The sequence below is a fragment of the Nycticebus coucang genome, chromosome 19 (assembly GCF_027406575.1).
Source record: "Nycticebus coucang isolate mNycCou1 chromosome 19, mNycCou1.pri, whole genome shotgun sequence".
Classification (NCBI taxonomy): domain Eukaryota; kingdom Metazoa; phylum Chordata; class Mammalia; order Primates; family Lorisidae; genus Nycticebus; species Nycticebus coucang.
Window position 1 is genome coordinate 2,354,787 of NC_069798.1, and position 21,050 is coordinate 2,375,836.

General features: G+C 39.3%; 1 protein-coding gene across 3 annotated transcripts in view; it reads left to right on the top strand.

The window, feature by feature from the left end:
* Window positions 1-21,050, top strand: part of PIEZO2 (piezo type mechanosensitive ion channel component 2) — a 459,894-nt gene that overhangs the window by 337,999 nt on the left and 100,845 nt on the right. For 2 of the 3 annotated variants that reach the window (XM_053571827.1, XM_053571828.1), the window contains exons 18-21: window positions 1,759-1,800; window positions 6,571-6,603; window positions 6,959-7,167; window positions 9,697-9,857. In XM_053571827.1, the coding sequence (XP_053427802.1) occupies window positions 1,759-1,800; window positions 6,571-6,603; window positions 6,959-7,167; window positions 9,697-9,857 (445 nt within the window). The remainder of the gene's footprint in view (window positions 1-1,758; window positions 1,801-6,570; window positions 6,604-6,958; window positions 7,168-9,696; window positions 9,858-21,050) is intronic. The other variant, XM_053571829.1, reaches the window with a different exon arrangement.

Below are 21,050 nucleotides of genomic sequence, written 5' to 3' on the forward strand. Positions count from 1 at the left end.
ACTATGCAGAAGCATTTTTCATCTCATTGATATCTTCATGGTATGCCCTAGTCTTCTGTCATGCAATCCGATATAGGTCACAATTTATCCAGAAAATTAGATTCTCAGGAACGTCGTTTTGTGCAGAAGACAATTTGGATCAGTCTTTACCAGCCTACAGACTCACAGATTGTGGACCTAGCGTATGTGAAAATGGAATTTGTTCCACAGAGTCCTTCTAAGTGAGGTTAGCAGTGTTTAAGTGTGTGGGCTCTGGGGAAGGACCACAGCACCAAGTCAAGCTGCTACCTCGCAGCCTTACCCTTAGCCCCATGCGGAGTGAAGAAAGAGCTAAACTGCCTGTAGCAGTATGAGACAGTGAATTGCCTTCCTCACAGCCATGGCTTAGCCTAAGCACTGCTTAACAGTGACTTTTCCAAGAAAATTTAGAGTGCAGAGAGAGAGAGAGTATAATGTTGGTTATCTGAAGAGTTTTAGGCACATAGGATTTCATTTTTAGTTCTATGAAAAAAGTTTTCTAGAACCTTAGAGAATTTAAAGAACTCACTAAAATTTAGTATTGGGGATTTCATGTAAGATTATGATATAAAAGTTCCAAAATTTTAACTTGAACATAAGGTATATATATCTTACCATTTTAGCAACTCTTTCCCATTGTAGTATTTTTCTTACTCATGATTTTCACTTTGCAGTATTTTTTGTTCCTAATACAATGACAACAGTTAAATCAAAATAATGAGGAAAAAGAAACCTTTTCAGAGTTGGGATTGACTGTCATGCTTTGCTTTCTTTGCTCCCACTTCCTTGGTAGATGCTATATAAGATATGGCCCATAGATTGGGAATAACCAATTAATTGTGTTCATTAAACTGATTTATACACTATTGTTTCTGTAGATATGCAAGCATTCTACTCCTGTTTTTCCTATTTTTGATGTGTAGGTCCATGCATACTTATATATGTAGGGTAGGTACACATCATGTATGTCTAAAGCCAAATTTATTGTGTTTAGCCTTACAGAGTTTGCAAAGTTAGCTTTATGAAAAAAAATTATAATATACATACAAAGAAACTATTATTATTTCTATGTAGACAATCTCAGGAATATTATTTCATTTACCTATTGATAATATACAATATTAAAACATAATTATAACATAACATGTTTGTTACTTATTGATAATAATATACAATATTAAAACATAATTATAACATAACATGCTTATAATTAATAATAATTTACAAGGAACTATTTAAATACCTATTGCATTTGTCACTTCCATTTACACATGATTTGTTTTAGAAAGTATAGAAATAAAATTACTTTTTTATGTCAATTTTAGAAAGCCTTTAAAGAGAATAGCATGCTGAACGTGGTTACTGAGAAGAATTTTTTTTTTTAATTCCAAGGAAGAAGCAAAATTTAATCCTTTTAAATTACATTTTCTTTGATAAACTATAACTTGGAAAAATTTAAGACTAATAAATTTCTAAAAAGTGTATGAGATGGGGAGCAATGAGAAGGATGAAGAAGGTTGTTATCATCATGTGTCTTCCCTGAATACATCTGGGTTCACGTTGCTGCTGAATCTTGTGTCTAGACTCTTCTTCAAGGCATAGAGACTGTGTGCGTGATGACACACCTGACGATAGAGAGCTCGGGAGCGTCTGCCTCACTCACCTCTGTCTAACAGTCTGCTCTTGTCTCTCTTCCTGTCTCCTGGTCGCATCCCTGTGCTTCTACCTCTCACCTTGCAGCCATGCCAAAGTCAATGGCCGCGTATATCTAATAATAAATAGGTGGGTACCTCACAATATTTTTTCTCATGTTTTTATTAAAAACTATTTCTTGATGTATTAAACTCTTAACTGCTTTATAAATAAGACAATGTGTTGTCAGACTGTGGACAATAGTCTTCAGGTATGCTCCTGGATGTGTTTTGCAAACCCAGCCAAAGTGGAGGAGGAGGTTGTCCAGGGTCTTCAGCTGGTGCTCAGCCTTTGGACTTGGTTCAGACTGATGTCTCAGTCATTTTTGGAGTTGGTAGAATTCATTTAAGGCTTGTCTGAAAACTCCTCTCAAAGTATTATTGACAGCTCAGGTCAAGGACCACCTCCTCCATAAACCCTCCCAGAAATGCCATCATCCCTGCTAAAAGTAAACTGCCTTTCCTCTGAATCTCTCTGGCATCTATCATTGCTGCTGTCCTGACACTTGCCTTCCACCCCTCTGTCCACCTGCTTGTCTTATCTCTCTTGCTAGAGACATAAATTTCTCAGCTTGGAATCCCTCTACAGTTCACCAAGATGCCACCATATCACCTACCTCAGGGCCTTACCCGTTAGTTGATATTCAGTAAATATTTCCTGATTAACATGAAAATAGTCACAACAATATATGCTTTAAAAACCATCAGTTTCTCCAAATTCATCTCTACTGGAAAGATCAACATATATTAAAGAGGGATATTTTACATCACCATATTTCATATGTTTACATACCACACAAGGTACCAAGATGGCATTGAGACATGTGCCTACCTTAAGATGCATGTCACCTAGGTGGAGAGATAAAATATGCAGTGTCCCCACGAAATGAAAACAAGCTTTGGTAAGTGTTGGGCAAAGAAGACTGTACCTCAAAGTGCCTGAAGAGCACAAAGATAAAATCCTTTGAGATCTAATTTACTAAAACTATTCTTACTTTACTAAGTAGATGAATTAAAATATTCACTCCTAGTAATAAAGCCAGTAATTTAGCTGATAGAAAACATGTATCTTGCATTAAATCTAATTAACAAAATAACTCTTCAAAAGATTTGTTGGTTTTCTATTTCATTCACTTTTCCCTTAGGTAAAATCCTAAGGCAGACAACCAAATAGCAAATGCTAGGAGACAGAACTTTAAGAAGGAAGTGTGAAGAAGGTAGGGAATAGATTGCTGAAGGAGGAGAAATAGGTGAGAACTGCATAATTTCCCATGGGGCTAGCTTTTGACAGCCTGAAAGAAGAACCTCAACTTTCAGCTTTTAGCTGGTAGACAAACAAGATACAGATTCTAGATAGAAATCTTAAGCAGCTACTTAAATCTCGTGCCTACAAACATAAGGAACTTCTCTCTTTCTTCCTCTGTGAGTGTTTCTCATAAAGCATTTAGCGTTTGCTTTGTGAAGGGGATGGCTGAGACAAGACAGAAAGCGGGGCAAGAGTTACACTGATGGGCCCAACTGGGAGCAGCTGGATTAAGTCTTGATCCCAATAGCTCCAGACATCTCATGAGAGGAAGTTTATACCCGTTATCCCAAATCACAAGACCAGTGAATTCACCCAGGAGTTCTTAGACATATCAAGGTTCAAAGTTAGCCAAAATAATTAAAAACTTGAAACATTCCATCCTTACCATATGCATATTAACATGTTAAGAGAGGTCGCAGATAGACACCCGTAAAAAAGTTAACAAACAAACCTCTCATTTGACAACATGCGCTTCTAAAATTTTGAATTGAAAGTGTGTCAAAATTTTAAAATACTACTGATTAGCATGCGAGGATGAATTTTTTATAAAATAAATAAGCTTTTTTCTCCCATAATGTACTTCTCTATGCTCAATGTTATTTCATAAGGAGAATAATGTGTTTACAAGTGTTAGTTCTGGACTAAAAGGACAGGGTATCTATAATTCAACTTATAGGTTAATTAAAATGTAGACATTACCTTACCAGATATAAAGTAGGGTAGCATATTGAGGATGCTGGATAACTTTGATAAAGTTTTAATAATATGAATAACTGTGGGGAAGTTTCAGCTGATTTAGTAAACAGGATAAAGTAGAATATTTTAAGAGAGTAATTTTTTTTCTTCCACGTATATATCAACTGGAGCCATCGTATTCAGTTCTGCCTAGTAGTTTTTTGGGGGGAGTTACTAACATGCATATTTAAGGTGTGATTTTAAATTTATAAACTGCATGTGAACATGATCTTTTAAAATGTTTGAAATTTGTAGAAAGTAATTTTTTTTTGAGACAGTCTCAAGCTGTCACCCTGGGTAGAGTGCTGTGGCATCACAGCTCACAGGAACCTCAAAATTGGGCTTAAGCGATTCTGTTGCCTCAGCCTTCCAAGTATCCGGGACTACAGGCACCTGCCACAATGTCCAGCTATTTTTTTTTTCTTGCAGTTGTCATTGTTCTTTTAGCTGGCCTGGGCCAGGTTCAAAAGCACCAGCCTCAGTGTATGTGGCCGGTGCCTACCCACTGAGCTATGGGCACCGCCCTAGAAAATAATCTTTTAAACAGTAAAAATATTCTGCTTTAAATATTACTTATAAACACTACAAATTTGCAAGACTCTTTTTTCTAATAGTCTAATGATAATGGGATGATAGCAGTTTACATTACCACATAGTCCACATCTAAAAATAAATGACATTTAGACTAAGGAGATCTTACATACAATTGTAGAATTTCCTTTTTTTTTTTTTTTAGTGGAAACTAGCTGAATAAGAGATTTTCCAAGTCAAGTCCAAGTAAAGAATTAAACCTCTTCTGTGTTCTATGTCATCTAAAATATATTCATCTATACATGTTTTATGCACACAGGTTTCTGTAATATAAGGTACAACTCGCTGAAATTTCTCAGCTAGTTAACATACTCCTGGACTGGTAAATGGCAGCCTTACATATTTTCCCTCCCTCACTGTTCTTTCCCTTTTTTTAGTCATTCATTATGAGCTCATGAGCTTAGACTGCTCCAGAGGGCATCTAGGGGTTATCTGCCCCATTTCCTTATAAGGATCAGGTCAGAGGAAAAGCAGCGGAGTCCATCCCCTTCTATCCCCAGCTCCATCTGGTACCATTACACATTTCTAGAAGTAGGTCTTAAAAGCTCCACGTCTCAAAAGCTGTCTTCCTTTGCTCCCTTCATTTAATAACCTCTCCTCAACATGCTTTGCCTGGGTCACGGCAGTTTGGGGACATCTAGTTCTAAGATGTTCTGCTGTGTGACTATAGAAGCAGCCGCAGAAACAGCCTCCTCTCTTTGAGTTTCACTCCATAAAAAGCAGTAATTATTGGAAAGTTGTTTTCTTGTCAGTATGAAGTCTTAGCAGGGTCATCATAGACATCTGAAATGCACTCTGAAATGGTCACATTTCCACGTGAAAAACCACCAAATTCCTAGTCCTAATGAAAGGTACCTTCTCACTTGCAAAATACAATCAATCCTCCGGCAATGCTGAAGAGAATAAATGGGTATTGACAGTTGTGCAGCACCTAACCTCTTCCACATTTAATAGCATTTAACATTAGAGTCCTGACGAAGTGGAAATAGCAAGTATGTACCCTGAGATCTGATATGTGCCATTGGGGTAGAAGACATGGTTATTGCAGCTTCAAGAATGGTTGACTTTCCCAAAGCCAGGAGGTGAATTGACTAGCTTAGGAAAATAAGGACGCCATAGGTCAGCATGGTATCTTCCACCAGTGCTGAACTCTCCAAACATGCTCTCTCTCCATTAAATTACGTTTTCTCCAGCAAGCTACCATTTACCTGCGGCACATTATCAAAGGGACTCACCTTTGAGCAATAACCTCTCCCAAGGTCCAAGGACAATGCAGATTCATTACAGCAGTTACCTAAATGACAGGCACATTTTCAAATACAAAATCAGCAAGTTGAAAGTAAGCTCACATTATATCCATTTTATATAGAAAATCAATCAATTTATATTTACTCAGAGCCCACAGTCATACAGGAAGAATATTAATTTGTCCATCCTGATACAACTAGGCTGGAAATTTATGGATTAACTGTTATAAATTGAGAAGATTATCAGTATTTCTAGTAGACTTTCCCTAATATGCATTTTATTGCCACAAAATGATCTTTATAACATTAATTTGAATACACATAAAGAGATAGACTTTTTTTTCAATGTAGAAAAAGGATCGTACTTGTTATTGTCCATTATGAAAGAAACTGTAATATCCTAGGCGCTGTCCTCAATGAGGGCCCAGCAGAAGCTGTCCCTCCTGCAATCTATCTCTAGCTCAGAATCACACTGTCCTCCCATAGCCACCTGTCCACAGCTCCCACCAGTAACCCTCAGGGGGATGTGATCCTGACATCTCACAGCTGAGAGCATTTAGCTTTCATGGCACAGGCTTTAGGTGATGGCTAAGCAGGATTACTCTATGCAAAGGCTGACTGAGAACATACATTATTTAAGAGTTTTTTTAAAAACTTAGTTAAAATGTGGATGATTTGATTCTTGCAAGACGGTTTGTTGCATTTCTAAGAAAGCATGATGTCATTTGCTCTGGCAGTCTCAGTATGCTGTCTCCCCTACAAACCTGCAGTGTTGTCCACCATCAAATCAGTTGCCAAGCCTAGGGCTCAGAACAAAGCACGCTGTACTCCGGAATGCATTTGGCACCAGGGCGTCCCTGCACTAGCATACAGGGATGCGGAAGTGGGTGATGTGTAGCATGATGTGTGATCTCTTGACGTTCCTTATAATTCTTCTATTCTCATTTCCTTTTTTCCTTTCTATTTCAATTACTTTGAGCAGCATCAAGAAAAAATTACCAATCCACCAAAATGAGTAAGTCCCCCTGTGAAGCCATGAAATGCTTGCTTTACATGATGCCATTTCATGCTTCTACATCCTAAACTCTGACCATTTTCTTCTCTGGGAAAAATGTCAAGTTTAGGTGTCAATAGCTCTCATTACTGACTGATCACTAGAACTTCAGTTAGAAAAGCTAAAAAACCTAACTAAGTTTAGCTTGTTTTTAGATAGAACGTAAAACAACCACGTGACAAGATGCTAACACCTCACCTCATGAGGTCTTTGTACACGCACAATTTCATTTTTGTTTGTCCTCCTTCATGTGTCCCTCACTCAGACCTCTCCCAATACCTGTTCCCTCTCTGACTCAGCTGCTCTCCACCAACAGGCTGGCCCACCCGGAAGGGAGCCTCCCAGACCTCACCATGATGAATCTGTGTGCCAGCCTGGAGAAGCCAGAGATGAGGAAGTTTTCTGAGCCTGGGGAGGAGAAGCCCGAAGGATTTTCTGAAGAGGTGGAGAAGGACGAGCTTGGGAAAGATAGCGAGGAGTCAGAGGAGGATGGAGAGGAAGAGGAGGAGGAGGAGGAAACATCAGGTAATTGGCCCACTACCAGCAGCTGCTCAGAAAATGCGGCCTCCAGGCTGAGTAAATAAAACAGTGACTTGCCCCCCAAAAAATATGAGTCATACCCAGTCTGTGTAATAAAAATTGGAGTCTTTTTCTTTTGGTTACTATAGTTGTAATATTCCTGTTCCAATTGCTCTAATTAAATCTTCTCAGTTCTGACTTAAGAGAAAAGAGCAGACAGCTGGTTATGAATGACTGGCCCACTAGTGTTCCTGTCCAGACCCGTGTGGGGCGTGTTTCTGACCATGTGTCTGACCATGGTGCCGAATCTCTGCAAGTTATAGACATCACTTTTACAAACGCATTCTCTAGAAGCCATTGTGATGCTTTTCCAAGAACCAGTAAAAATATATTTCTAATTCTATTCTAATTCTCAAGGACGTGAGCAACGGGGAGGAAGGTTAGTGATTGGATAATTATCACTTCAAGCAAACTCCTAAAGATGTTTTTGTCATCACCATTCACCCCTTAGTATGTAGGCTCTTTTTTTCCTACTTTCCCTTCTAGCCTTGAAATAATGTTTTAATAGGGCATGATGAGAATGGGATAGTTTTGGTGATCAGGAAATGTGACCTGATAGGGAATGTAAAAGGCAGAGATCTTAATCCATGTAGCAGTTCCCAGAAAGGAGGGGAGAAACCAGAGAGCCGCACCTTTGGGCTGATGTTTGAGGGTTATGACATTAAGACGCTGCATTTGTCTTTGTTGGTCCTCTGTGCTTTACAGAATTAACAAATTGTAAAAGCGGCGTGGCATGGAAGGATCCCCTCAAAGGCACGCTTTCCCCACACCTGCTCCCCTTCTCCTGCTCCTCTCAGCACATCTTAGGAGAGGACCAGAAATTCTCTCTCTGTCTGAGCAACATGCATTCCTCAGAGTAAAGGGGAAAGCTCAGCTCTATGAGACCACGTAATTAAGATTAGCATTTTGTTATACTACTTTAAGAGGAGTTTTGAGCTTTACTCATAGGATCTCCCCCGAAATGGTGCTGTACTTGTTCTCTCGCTCCCTGTGTCGTGCCATCCGTGCCATCTCAGCTTCTAAACCACGCTCATTTACGACCTAAACCTTTTTCGGTGCTTCATCTGAGTCACGCTGTGTATACTGTACTAGGGGATATGTTCCAAGACCCCCACTGTATGCCTAAAACCAGGGATACTACAGATCTATTCATGATTTTTCCCCTTCTCCACAGTATCACAAATAGATTTGTTCTTATCATAGAACTTAGCAACCTCAGCATACTTCTTTTTTTTCTTATTAAGCTAAGAACTTTTACCACTCACTGAAAGAAAGCACTTTATGGCTTCTCTTTGGTATATCCACATTGCAAGCATCACTACTCTTTGGCTTTGCTGACATTAGTAAGTAAAATAAGGCGACTTGCACCTTAGTACCGCAGTAGCACAAGGGTCGATCTGATTACCAAGATGACTGCTGAGTGACTAGCAGGCAGGCAGAGTAGAGAGCCTGGTGATGCTGAAGAAGGGGACGGTTCACATCGCAGGAGACAGGACAGGGATTTCATCATGCTACTCAGAACAGCATGAAATTTAAACTTCTGAATTGTTTATTTTGGGAGTTTTCCATATACTATTTTAAACTGTGGTAAGTGAAACCTCAGAAAGCAAAACTGGATAAGGAGGACTATTGCAGCATACTTCACTGTCCAGTTCTCATCATGCCCTAGGAAAACATTATTTCAAGTCTGGAAACAAAAGTAGGATAAAAGGCCTAAAAAGTTGTAGAACCAAATCCAGTAACTGTCACAACTTCTCAAGCCAGGAAAAGAAGCTACTTAAGGAGGTATTTATGTCCCGTCATCTGCCTAGTCTTGTGAACTTTTGTCTCCAAGCCTGAGGACGTGCTGACAGCCCTCAATGGTCCTATGATAACTTTCAGACCCATCAGCCAGCACAGTCCTTTAGACCCCTGTATCTAGCACAGATGGAAAAAATGAAGAGCCATGTTTGATTAAAAATTGTGATTAGAATGAATCTGACCCCATTTCAGGAGACAGGATATTTCAGACAAGCAGGCTGTTGGGTCTGTGCAGAAGTCTCCGAGGGGTTGCAGGAGCACTGGAGAGCTTACTCCCTCACAGTCAAGTTCTGTCAAGGAAGACTGGCCACTTACAAAGTGCTGTTTTGGCCAGAATGATGTCATCTAAAGGGAGCTCAGGTTACTTTCATATTTTCAGAAAATTAGGGAATTATACTTATTGTTAAGAGTAAATAATGTCGAAACTTTTTCACAACAATTTAATTAAGAAGTGGATGAAAATAACATTGTCTTTTGGTTTCTGACATCTATGTCATCCTGACGTGGGATTCTTAAACCACCCTTAGTCCAGAATTTAGTATTCTTAGAATTCATCTACTGTTAATTTTTTTGCAGCTTTTCATTCCAACCTGAACATTTACGCTTTAAATAATAATACAAAAAACTGTGACGCTCTTAACTGTGACGCTCTTAGGTGCACTTACTATCTTGCAGATTTAAGGAACAAATGGCATCTGGTGATTGACCGTCTCACAGTGCTGTTCTTGAAGTTCCTGGAGTACTTTCACAAGCTGCAGGTGTTCGTGTGGTGGATTTTGGAGTTGCACATCATCAAAATTGTCTCATCGTACATTATCTGGGTTTCTGTGAAAGAGGCAAGTGAACATTTGTCCTATCATCAGGCCAAATAAAACCACAGTGGGTCATCATTTTCCTTTGCCAACTATCCGTGATGTTTTTTAATGTAATGCCCATTACACTGTGGTAGAAAGTCCCCAAGACAGGCATGTATGGTTTGATTTACAGAAAAACTAAAGGGCCGTGAGTAAGACTGAGAAGAGAAGAGAGAGGGAAAAAGGAAGCGCCTAGGGGAATTTCTAATTGTCATGGATGCAGGTTCTGGCCTGTTGACAGGTCGGGCATAGTTTCATCTGGTTCTTAGAGGAAGTGTATGAGAGCAGGCTGCTTTTCAATGGTTGCATATGAGAATCTTTCTCCCTAAATTTTCTTTGAGCAAAGCAAGGACCATTCCAGTTTACATTTCCAAGCAATAAAGTCAGGTTCCAAAATCTAATAAAATCTTTAGTAGAGCACATCTGTTAATTACTAGATTTTTTAAATTTTTAAATTTTTTTGTTGGATTTTTGAGATAAGACATGAAGTCTTTAATAGTACACTTGTGTTGTACTTTTATTTTCTTGTCTATGAAAACAAAAAGTCTTCATTCAGCCAACAATTATTTAACACTTACTGTGGAGAAATTTAGCTTTCTTTTATATTTATTCAATAAATAATTTTCATATACTTCTAATTTCCCTGAACTATCTTTGAGTTGGTTACAATTCCGAGTCTCAAAGTCAGGGAACTACTGCCTATTATCTCTAAATAAAGAATCCAAAGTACTCAATTCTAATATGAGGACAATTGATGACCTAGCCCATGGTGGAGGTGGGGGAATGGGAGAGCAGAGAGAGGGGAACAGGGAGGGGGATGGGGGTCACAGTGGATGACATACCTCTTAGAGGTGGGACACAAGTATAAGAGGGACTTGACCTAACAAATGCCATCAATGTAAGCTGGTTCTCTGTGCCCTAAATGAATTCCCCCCAAAAAAGGTAAATAATAAGATAATATTAGAACAACACTAAAAACCAAAAATGATTTATAAATAGGTAACTAAGGGATGAGCCTTAATTTGAGCTCTACAGTCTAAACTAGGACTTTCTCCATTTCATACAAACCATCTGAAATTAATAGATGGTCCTGGTGAGGCAGAAATAAAAGGGAAACCACTCTATGAGATTCATGGTACAAGTGATACATGTTTTATTATTAAATAACTGAGCCTGTATTGAAGCCAAAATCCTAGCATACTATATATACATTAATTGAGAGCAAAAATATTTAGGAATTTTAACTGTATAGGTGAATTGACTAATTCAGATAAAATTTGGGGGTCATAATATTAAAGATAAATGGAAAGGAGCAAGATAAGGCATTTGCCAAATAATAAGCAAAGACCATTTTGAATTAACTGAATCTGGTGTACAGATGACTTCTGATTACGGGAAAAGTCATGCAGTGACTGCAGATTTGTGAAGGCATGTTAAGACAGTTTAAGGATGGGAGTGGGCATTAGATAAAAGAGAAATTTGTGGGAATTGTGAAGAAAATACACTGTCTGAAATCCATCCTAGAGAGTTCACAAACAAGAGATACACAGCACAGTTCCTGGCAGATCCTAAACAAATGGCAAACATAGCTTTTTCAATTACCCTCAATGCCTCGAGAATCTAGTCTCTTTAATAGACTAGCAAGTGAATAAAGGACCATGATCGAGCTACCTTGTTAATCCCAGTGGAGAAAGGACCTATTACAGAATATGACCAGTTCCTTCTCTGTGACTCACACATTGCACAGACTTTCATATTTCTTTTCCTAATTCCATCTCTCTCACCTCTGACTTAAAAACATGTCAGGCACTCACAAAGCAGAGTCGTTTGGCTGCTTCTGCTGCTAGCATCTTCCAAATCTCATTTCTGCAAGATTGTTCTAACTACCTGTGTTGCAAGGGATGCCATCCCGCCACCATGAGGGTGAGTCACTGCATAACCCTAGAGGCTGCCACTGCTCAGGTCTCTCCCTCCCCACTCTTGCTCTGTGCTCTGGGCTCTGCTCAGCATGTACACAGCTGGCTCTTTCTAAGGGAACAGGCATACTAAGGGATCAATTCAGTGGAGCCTAATCATGAAAACAACTTCATATCTTCATCGTCCCCTTAAAATACATCCAACAGGGAAACTTTTCTTCATGCCCAGGAATCCAGCACACTTTCTACTCACTCCTAGGTAACACAAAGTCCTACTGGAACTTCCCATAGCAAGGAAAATAAGACTTCATTAATTAAAATTGTGCAGCCACAGAGAACCAGTACAACTCAGGGCTCTTCTTAGGTGGACTGCTTCTTTCTTTCTCACCTGCACACCCCCTCTAATCACTGAACTTCTGAGCACCCCCTGGGCTGGAGCACAGGCTTGGGGCCAGTGGGAAGGGGACATTCTGACATGGCCTACACTATCCCTTGATGGCCTTGTGCCCTGGGCTGGTAGCAGGTAAATCCACCCTTGCCCTCGAGGGCTCCTTGGTAGAGCACCCAGTGGCCACTCCAGGCTGTCATAGTGCCCAGCCCCTGGTTTCCTGGCCTCTGCTTCTCCTCTGTTCTAGGGCCATACTTCCCACAGGCCCTGCCCTGCTGGTGCATGTGCAGCCCAATCAAGCAACCCCTGAACCCTGCCCCCAGAGCCCCCATCCCTTCTGGCCCTATAGATTTTCTGGGTGGAAGCTGGACATCTGTGCCCGAAGCCCATGGCATGTGGGGTGCCACCAAGCAGGCTGCTTGTAGCTCCTCACTGAGACATTCTCCTTCCCAACTCCCCAACCACCCCATGGTCTTAGTGGTGGAGGGACAGGTAAAAGGTAGCCCTTCCCCATAGAGGGAGCATTTTAGAAGTTGTGGCAACATATTTGGATTCAAACAATCCTCATCCAAAGCCTCAGGAAGGGTGCTTATTTTCAAGAACTTTGGGGATCCTCTCTTCCACAAAAATTAAACCTTTTCAAAGTTACATCATGGATATCTAAGAAATAAGAGGCCAATGGGAAAGCAATTGTTGGCAAAACCTTTATTTAACATCAATATCACTTACTGAAGAGTGAGACTACAGTGAAATAACCTAGATTTAAGTATACGAGGTCTGACAATTAAGTTCACAAACTTGCCACCATATGCTTATGTTGGCAGCACTAAACAAACAACTCAGTAAAGTGTCATGACCTTGGTATATCAGCATATCACAGTTTGTTCTTGTCAACATACAGTGCTGTCTTGCTGAGTGGCTTCATTGTTGTTGTTGAATGTTTTTGTGTGCCATCACAAGAATGTTGGAACTTGAATAGAATAACAAACAAACACTAAATTTCTTACAAAACTTTCCAAGAGAGGAAGTTAAATTGGGAACATGTTAGTACAAGTTTATAGGGATAATGTCATGAAGAAAATGTATTAGATATTTTTCTGGGGAGAGAGAAAGTGATGCTGATGAAGAGAGGTTAATGCGACCAATAATGAGTAGAACTGACAGAAACATTGCAGAAATTCATCCAACTGTATGTCAGAATCACGGCTGACTGTGAGAAGCATAGCGGACCAAGTAAACATCGTTAGAGAAATTGTTAGGAAAATCTTAACTGAAAATCTTGACATGAGAAAGGTGTGTACAAAAATGATCCTGAAGAAGCTCATCAGTGAACAGAAGCAAAAGACAGTGGCATTTGCCAAGACCTTTTGGAGAGGCAAGATGATATTTTGGGCTGTGACACCACTAGTGATAAAGCCTGGGTGTATTAGTATGACCCCAAAACAAAGTGTCAAAGTACACAACCAATTCTCCATGACCAAAAAAGTTCCATCAGTCCAAACCAAGACTCCAAACAATATTGCTAACCTTTTTCGGTATCAGAGAGTTTATTCATTATGAATTTGTACCAACTGGATAATTAACCAAGTTTACTATTTGGAATTGCTGAAAAAGTTAGACAAAAGTGACCTGAACTCTTTGCCAGCAACTCTTGGTTCCTGCATTACAACAATGCACCAGCTCACACAGCACTGTCTGTGAGGGAGTTTTTAGCATTAAACAAATAACTGTAACTGTATTGGAACACCCTGCCTACTACCTGATCTGGCCTCCTGTAACTTTTTTATTTGCCCAAAGATAAAGGAAATATTGAAAGGAAGACTTTTGACGGTATTCAGGACATCAAGTGTAATTACAGCAACAGCTCTGATGGCCATTCCAGAAAAAGAGTTCCAAAATTGCTTTGAAGGGTATACTTTGAAGCTGGCATTGGTGTATAGCTTCCCAAGGGGTGCACTTCAAAGGTGACTGTAGTGATATTCAGCAATGAGGTGTGTAGCACTTTTTCCAGGATGAGTTCACAAACTTAATAGTCAGACCTCAGGGGTGTGTGTGTGTGTGTGTGTGTGTGTGTGTGTAAAAGAAGCATTCTGTTCCCTTTTAATACACAACTACTTTTCTAATTTCAAATGGTTGCCAGAGACCTCTCTGAGGAAAGAAGTTGTCCTTTATTTCTGTTAGTGTCCTCAGCTCCTCCCAGGGAGCCTGGCCAACTGTTAAAGCTCCACATTTACTGACTGAATAAAGGAATAAAAGAACTTTGCAAACTTGAGATTTCTCCTAGATGTCAGCTGATGCTTTATTATTATTATTATTATTAGTAGTAGTAGTAGTAGTAGTAGTATCATTATTATTTCCACTCTCACTAAAGGCTCATTCTGATACCTAGTAAACTAAATGTTTTATATGGTGCTAGATGCTGGTTTGAAAGCTTGAAAAACATGCTTGTCTCAGCTCACACTGTCCTATGAGAATGGCTGGTAAATAAAACCCAAAGTATGACAATGACTTCCCTGTTAAAGGTGCCCCAGGGAGCTCCCCTTCCCAAGGTGGGTCTTTCTTACAAGGAGTCACACCCTGGAGGTGACAGTTGCAGCTGTCAGGGAAAAGAAGCCAAACACTATAAAATAAAGAAGTTTATTTTGAACCAAGTTTGAGGGCCATGGCCTGGAACCATGCCCAAGAAGCCTTAAGCAGGTGGACTGGCTGTGGTTCAGTTAAAGTTTGGTTTTATACATTTCAGGGATTGAAAAGTTATATGTAAGGTCATTGATCAATACATGGAAAGCGTACACCACTTTGACCCAAAAGGGTGGGACAGCAACATCTTAAAGGAGGTGGGTTTACAGGTGGGTTCAAAGACTCTTCGATTTGTAATTGGTTAAAGAAATGAAACTTTATCTAAAGCAACACTTCTCAACCTGTGGGTCACAACCCACAGGAACTGTATTAAAGGGCCACGGCATTAGGAAGGTTGAGAACCACTGGTCTAAAGGATAAGAGGGCTTTAAGATAAGGAAGTCTGTTGGTTCGAGACTTCCAACTGACTGCACATTCAGGCTCAAGTGGTTTGTTACATAAACTCGGGACCTTAGGTTTGCCCAACATTGGTTAGTCCTGTTACTGAGTTATAGAGGATGTCTCCAATAAGCGAGCAGGCATGAGGAAGCAAGGGCAAGCTCCCTTTCTTGGCTGAATTAACCTTCTTGCCAAAAGGAGGTTAATTCAGCCAACTGTTTTTATTTCAGTTCACACAGCTGTGGGTTCCCTTAAGGGATCAGCCCAGTAGGACTCTACTTTCTCTCACAGTGCCCTCAGCCTCACAAGATTATGTTCAGAAAAGATGACAATTTGTATAAAAGTGCTTTATTAGAAATGCATAATGACATAAAATTATTTCTCAGAATCCCTTGGTAGTAAGAATCACCTGGACACTTGTTGCATTCCTGGAGCAGCACCTGTTTCCCTAGAAATTATAACTCATCGGGTATTGGTTGGAGGCCAGGCATTTTTCTTCTTCTCTTCTTTCTTTTTAAATGAATATTACATGAGAGTCTGATCACCAAGGAAATGCTGAGGCCATGGTGTCTCTAGATCAGCACTGTGCTAGAGCCTTGGTCTGGGACTGCGCTTTGCTCCTGACGTGCAGTTAGCAGTGAACAAAGTGTTAGAGGTGAGTTCACCTCTGAGCTATTCAGGGGACCTGGTTTGGTTCTATTCTGCTGAGTAAAAGGGGGAGCAAGAAACTGGGGTAATGGGAAAATGAGGCATCTGGGACTCCAATATAGCAGAATGAAAGCAAAGTTTTTATCTAGAGTGAAGAAAAACAGTATATTGTACCTAAATCAGGAAAGCAGAGATGAGTGCAGGCTTTTCTAAGAGAGTAGGAAAGGGTCCCACTGGCGAGTGCAAGGAGCTAGCACACAAAGGCTGTGCACCAGGGTAAGTACTCTCCCCACTTCCTCCGAGCTCATCCATAAGAATCCCAGGTGGTCCCCTTAGGCCTTCAGGTACACTGTCTTGCTTTCACTGGTTGTCACATAAATCCAATTTTTCTCTACTCTGTATCAATAATTATTTAACGTTATTTTATTAGTGATGGTATTGGCATCTGTTAGTCTCATGATGTTTGTGGCAACCATCCTGTGCTTTGTTCTGTGACAGGGATCCTTATCTTTTATGCAGGGATCATTCACAGTCTAGAGGTCACGGATCATAGACAAAGTTAAGGCTTTGCAGGAACAGCACATATATGGTTAACTAGGTCACCCTGACCCCAAATTTCTTGTTTTGCTCCAGGGCCCTTTCTAACTTTCTTGTCTAGAAGGCCGTAATTCTCTACCACCTCCCTTTAACCTCCTTCCATCCCTAAACACAAAGTAGTGTACTTCTCTGAGCCCTAGTTTCCCTATTCGTAATGATAAAATAAAACCCCCACCTCACTGAGGCTCTCTTCAGGGAGCACCAGATGCTGGCATGGTTTTGGGGAGAAGGGAACACTTCTACGCTGCTGGTGGGAATGCAAACTAATACGTTCCTTCAAATTAATGTGAGGGTGCAATTTTGGGGTTACCTTGTTCTCACTTCCAGGGTAAAATTCCCTTTGTGTAAGTGCCCGTCACCCAGGGGGCATGTTATACACCCTCACAACGTGCACATTAGGTGAGATCCTGCCTCCTGTGCTCCTTCCTTGTGCCAAACGTCCTCTCTTCCCCTCCCCACGTCTTTCTACCCCCAAACTGGACTATATTAGCGTTTTATTGTTCTTATGAGCATGTAATTGTTTATATATTGATTTCATATTAGTATGGAGTACACTGGGTATTTATTTTTCCATTCTTGCAATACTTTACTAAGAAGGATGTATTTCAGCTCCATCCAGGTAATTGTAAAAGATGTAAAGTCTCCATCTTTTTTAATTGGCTGAATAATATTCCCTGATATACATATACCACAGTTTGTTGACCCATTCATGGGTTGACAGGCACTTAGGTTGCTTTTGTGATTTGGCAATTCTGAATTGAGCCTCAATAAGCATTCTAGTGCAAATGTCTTTGTGGTAAAATGATTTTTTTCTTCTGGGTAGATAACTAGTAATGGGATTGCAGGGTCAAATGGAAGGTCTACTTTTAGACCTTTGAAGATTCTTCATACTTCTTTCCAAAAAGGCTGTATTAGTTTGCAATCCCACCAGCAGTGTGAAAGTGTTCCCCTCTCTTCACATCCATGCCAGCATCTGGTGTTTTGGGCCTTTGTTATGTGAGCTAATCTTGCTGGGGTTAGGCGATATCTTAGAGTGGTTTTGATTTGCATTTCCATGCTGATTAAAGACAATGAGCAATTTTTCATGTGTTATTGGCCATTCATCTGTCATCCTCGGAGAAGTTCCAGTTCAAATCTCTTGCCCAGTGGGGTGGCGCCTGTGGTTCAAAGGGGGGCCTGTGTGCTGCAATTGCTAGGGGGTCTTCCTCATAAGTTTTTTGCCAGGCCAATATCTTCAAGTGTTTTCCCCACACTCTTCTAGAATTTTTATTGTTTTGTATCTTAAATTTAAATCTTTTATCCAACAAGAATCAATATTTGTCAAATGATGAGAAGTGCAGGTCCAGGTTCAGTCTTCTGCATGTGGATAGCCAGCTCTCCCAGCACCATTTGTTAAATAAGGATTCTTCTCCCCATTGCATGGTTTTGTTAGGCTTATCAAAGATTAAATGATGACATGTGGCTTATCAATGATTAAATGACATATATCTAGATTCTCCATCCCATTCCATAAATCTATGTCTCTATTTTTGTGCCAGTACTATGCTGTTTGATCATTATAGCCTTGTAATATAACCTGAAATCTGGCAACGTGATGCCTCCAGATATGTTTTTATTTCTAAGAACTGTATTTGCTATTTTGTTTTCTTGTTCCATATGAATTGAATGCTATTTTTTCAAGTTCTTTAAAGTATGACATTGGTGCTTTGATAGGGATTGCATTAAATCTGTAGATTGCTTTGGTTAATATGGACATTTTAATGATGTTGATTCTTCCCAGCCATGAGCATGGTATATTCTTCCATTTGTTGACATCTTCTGCTATTTCCTTTCTCAAAGTTTCCTAATTCTCTCTATAGAGATCTTTTACGTCTTTTGTTAGATATATTCCCAGGTATTTCACCTACTTTGGTGCTATTGTAAAAAGAATAGAGTGTTTGATTTTATTCTTGGCTTGATGATTGTTGGCATGTATGAAGGCTATTGATTTGTGGGTATTGATTCTGTATCCTGAGATGCTGCTATATTCCTTGATCACTCCTAAGAGCTTCGTAGTTGAGTCCCTAGGGTTTTCCAGGTATAAGATCATATCATCTGTGAAGAGGGAGAGTTTGCAAGGGTACATGTGAAACTTGCTAAACGCAGAATATAAATGTCTTAACACAATAACTAAGAAAATGCCAGGAAGGCTATGTTAACCAGTGTGATGAAAATATGTCAAATGGTCTATAAAACCAGTGTATGGTGCCCCATGATTGCATTAATGTACACAGCTATGATTTAATAATAAAAAAATTAAAATAACAAAAAAAAGAGGAGTTTGATCTCCTCTGTCCCCATTTAGATTCCTTTGATCTCCTCCTTTTGCCTGACTGCAATGGCTGGGACTTCCAATGTTATTTTAAATAGCAGTGGAGACAGTGGGCATCCTTGTCTGGTTCCAGATTTGAGTGGAAACGCTTTGAGTTTTACTCAATTCAATGTGATATTGGCTGTGAGTTTGCTGTAGATAGCCTCTGTCAGCTTAAGGAATGTTCCCTGTAAGCCTATTTTCTTGAGTGTTTTTATCATGAAAGGATGCTGGATATTGTCAAAAGCCTTTTCTGCATCAATTAAAAGAATCATCTTGTCTTTTATTTTATTTTATTTATGTGGTATATTATATTTATAGATTTGCTCATGTTGAACCAACCTTGTGTCTCTGGGATAAAACCCACTTTTTTATTTAAAAAAGTCATAGTGTTTTATTTGTTGTAATGTTGTTTTAATGTGTTGTTGTATTCTGTTTGCTAATATCTTGTTGAATATTTTTGCATCGATATTCATTAATGATATTGTTCTATAGTTATCTTTTTTTTGTTGGGTCCTTTCCTGGTTTGGGAATCAAGATGATATTTGCTTCATTGAATGTGTTGGGGAGGATTCCTTCTTTCTCTATATTTTGGAAAAGTGTATGCCATATACAAATTAGTTCCTCTTTGAAGGTCTGATAGAATTCTGGTGTGAAAACATCTGGTTCAGGGCTTTTCTTATTTGGGAGATTTTTTATAATTGATGCTGTTTCAGTACTTGATATTGGTCTAGCCAAGATTTCTAAATCTTTCTGGCTGAGTTTTGGAAGGTATTGTGCTTCCAAATATTGGTCCATTTCCAGTACATTTTCATATTTCTGGGAATAGAGTTTTGTGTAGTAACTATTGAGGATCTTTTGTATTTCTGTGGCATCTACTGTTATTTTCCCTGTATCATTTCTGATTGTACTTATTAGAGAACTTATTTTTCTGTTTCTGTTTAGTCTAGCCAAGGATTTATCAATTTTATTAATCTTTTCAAAGAATCAACTCTTTGTTTCACTGATCTTCTGAATAATTCTTTCATTTTAATTTCATTTAGTTCTGCTCTAATTTTGGTTATTTCTTTTCTTCTGCTGGGTTTGGGATTAGATTGTTCTTACTTTTCCAGTTGCTTGAGATGGCCCATTAGGTTGCTGACTTGCTCCCTTTCTGTTTTCTTGATGAAGGCATCTAATGCTATAAATTTTCCTCTAAGGACTGCCTTTGCAGTATCCCACAGGTTTTGATAGTTTGTGGCTTCGTTATCATTTTGTTCTAGAAATCTAATAATCTCCTTCTTGACCTTGTCTATGACCCAGCTATCATTCAGCATAAGATCATTTAGTTTTCACAATTTTAATTGAGTATGAAGATATCTATTGCTGTTGAGTTCAACTTTATTCCATGATGGTCTGAGAAGATTCAGGGGGATAATTTCTATTCTTTTGAATTTGTTGAGGTTGTGAGATGAAATATGATCAATTTTGGAAGGTGAGCTGTGGGCTGATGAGAAGAATGTGTATTCATTTTTGTTAGGATAAATTGTTCTATAAATATCTATTAAGTCCTTTTGTTCTAGGGTCTTGTTTAAGTCCGTGTTTTATTTGTTTAGTTTCTTCTTGGAGGATTTGTCCAGTACTGCCACTGGGGTGTTAAAAATCTCCCACTATAATAGTGTGGGAAGATACCATATTGTTCAGGTCAGTTAGGGTTTGTTTTATATACGAGGAGCATTCAGATAGAGTGCATAGATGTTAAGTATTGAAATATCTTCATATTGTGTATTTCCAGTACGTCCATCTTTGTCCTTCATTATTTTTGTTGGTTTTAATCCCATTGTATCTGCATACAAAATTGCAACCCCAGCTTTTTTCTGCTTTCCATTTGCCTAGTCTACCATTGCACATCCCTTTACCCTGAGTCTTGTTTTATCCTTTGAGTAAGGTGAGTTTATTATAGGCAAAAGATATCTGGCCTGAGTTTTTGTATCCAGTCAGCCAGCCTAGGCCTCTTTAAAGGAGACTTCAAACCATTCATATTAATTGAGAGAATTGATAGCTGTGGCAGAGTTTGGGGCATCTTGTTTTTTAGAAGTCCAGAGCTTAATTTTATGCTTCTCACCATTGTGGAAGCTAGGCTTTGTTCTTTAATTTCTGGGTAGGTTACTTTGGTGGTGTACCCTCCTGTTGATTGTTATGAAGAATGGGTCAGTATTGCCTGTGGATCTGGTCTAGTCATGGCAAATTTCCTCAGCATGTGGATGTCAGTGAAGTAT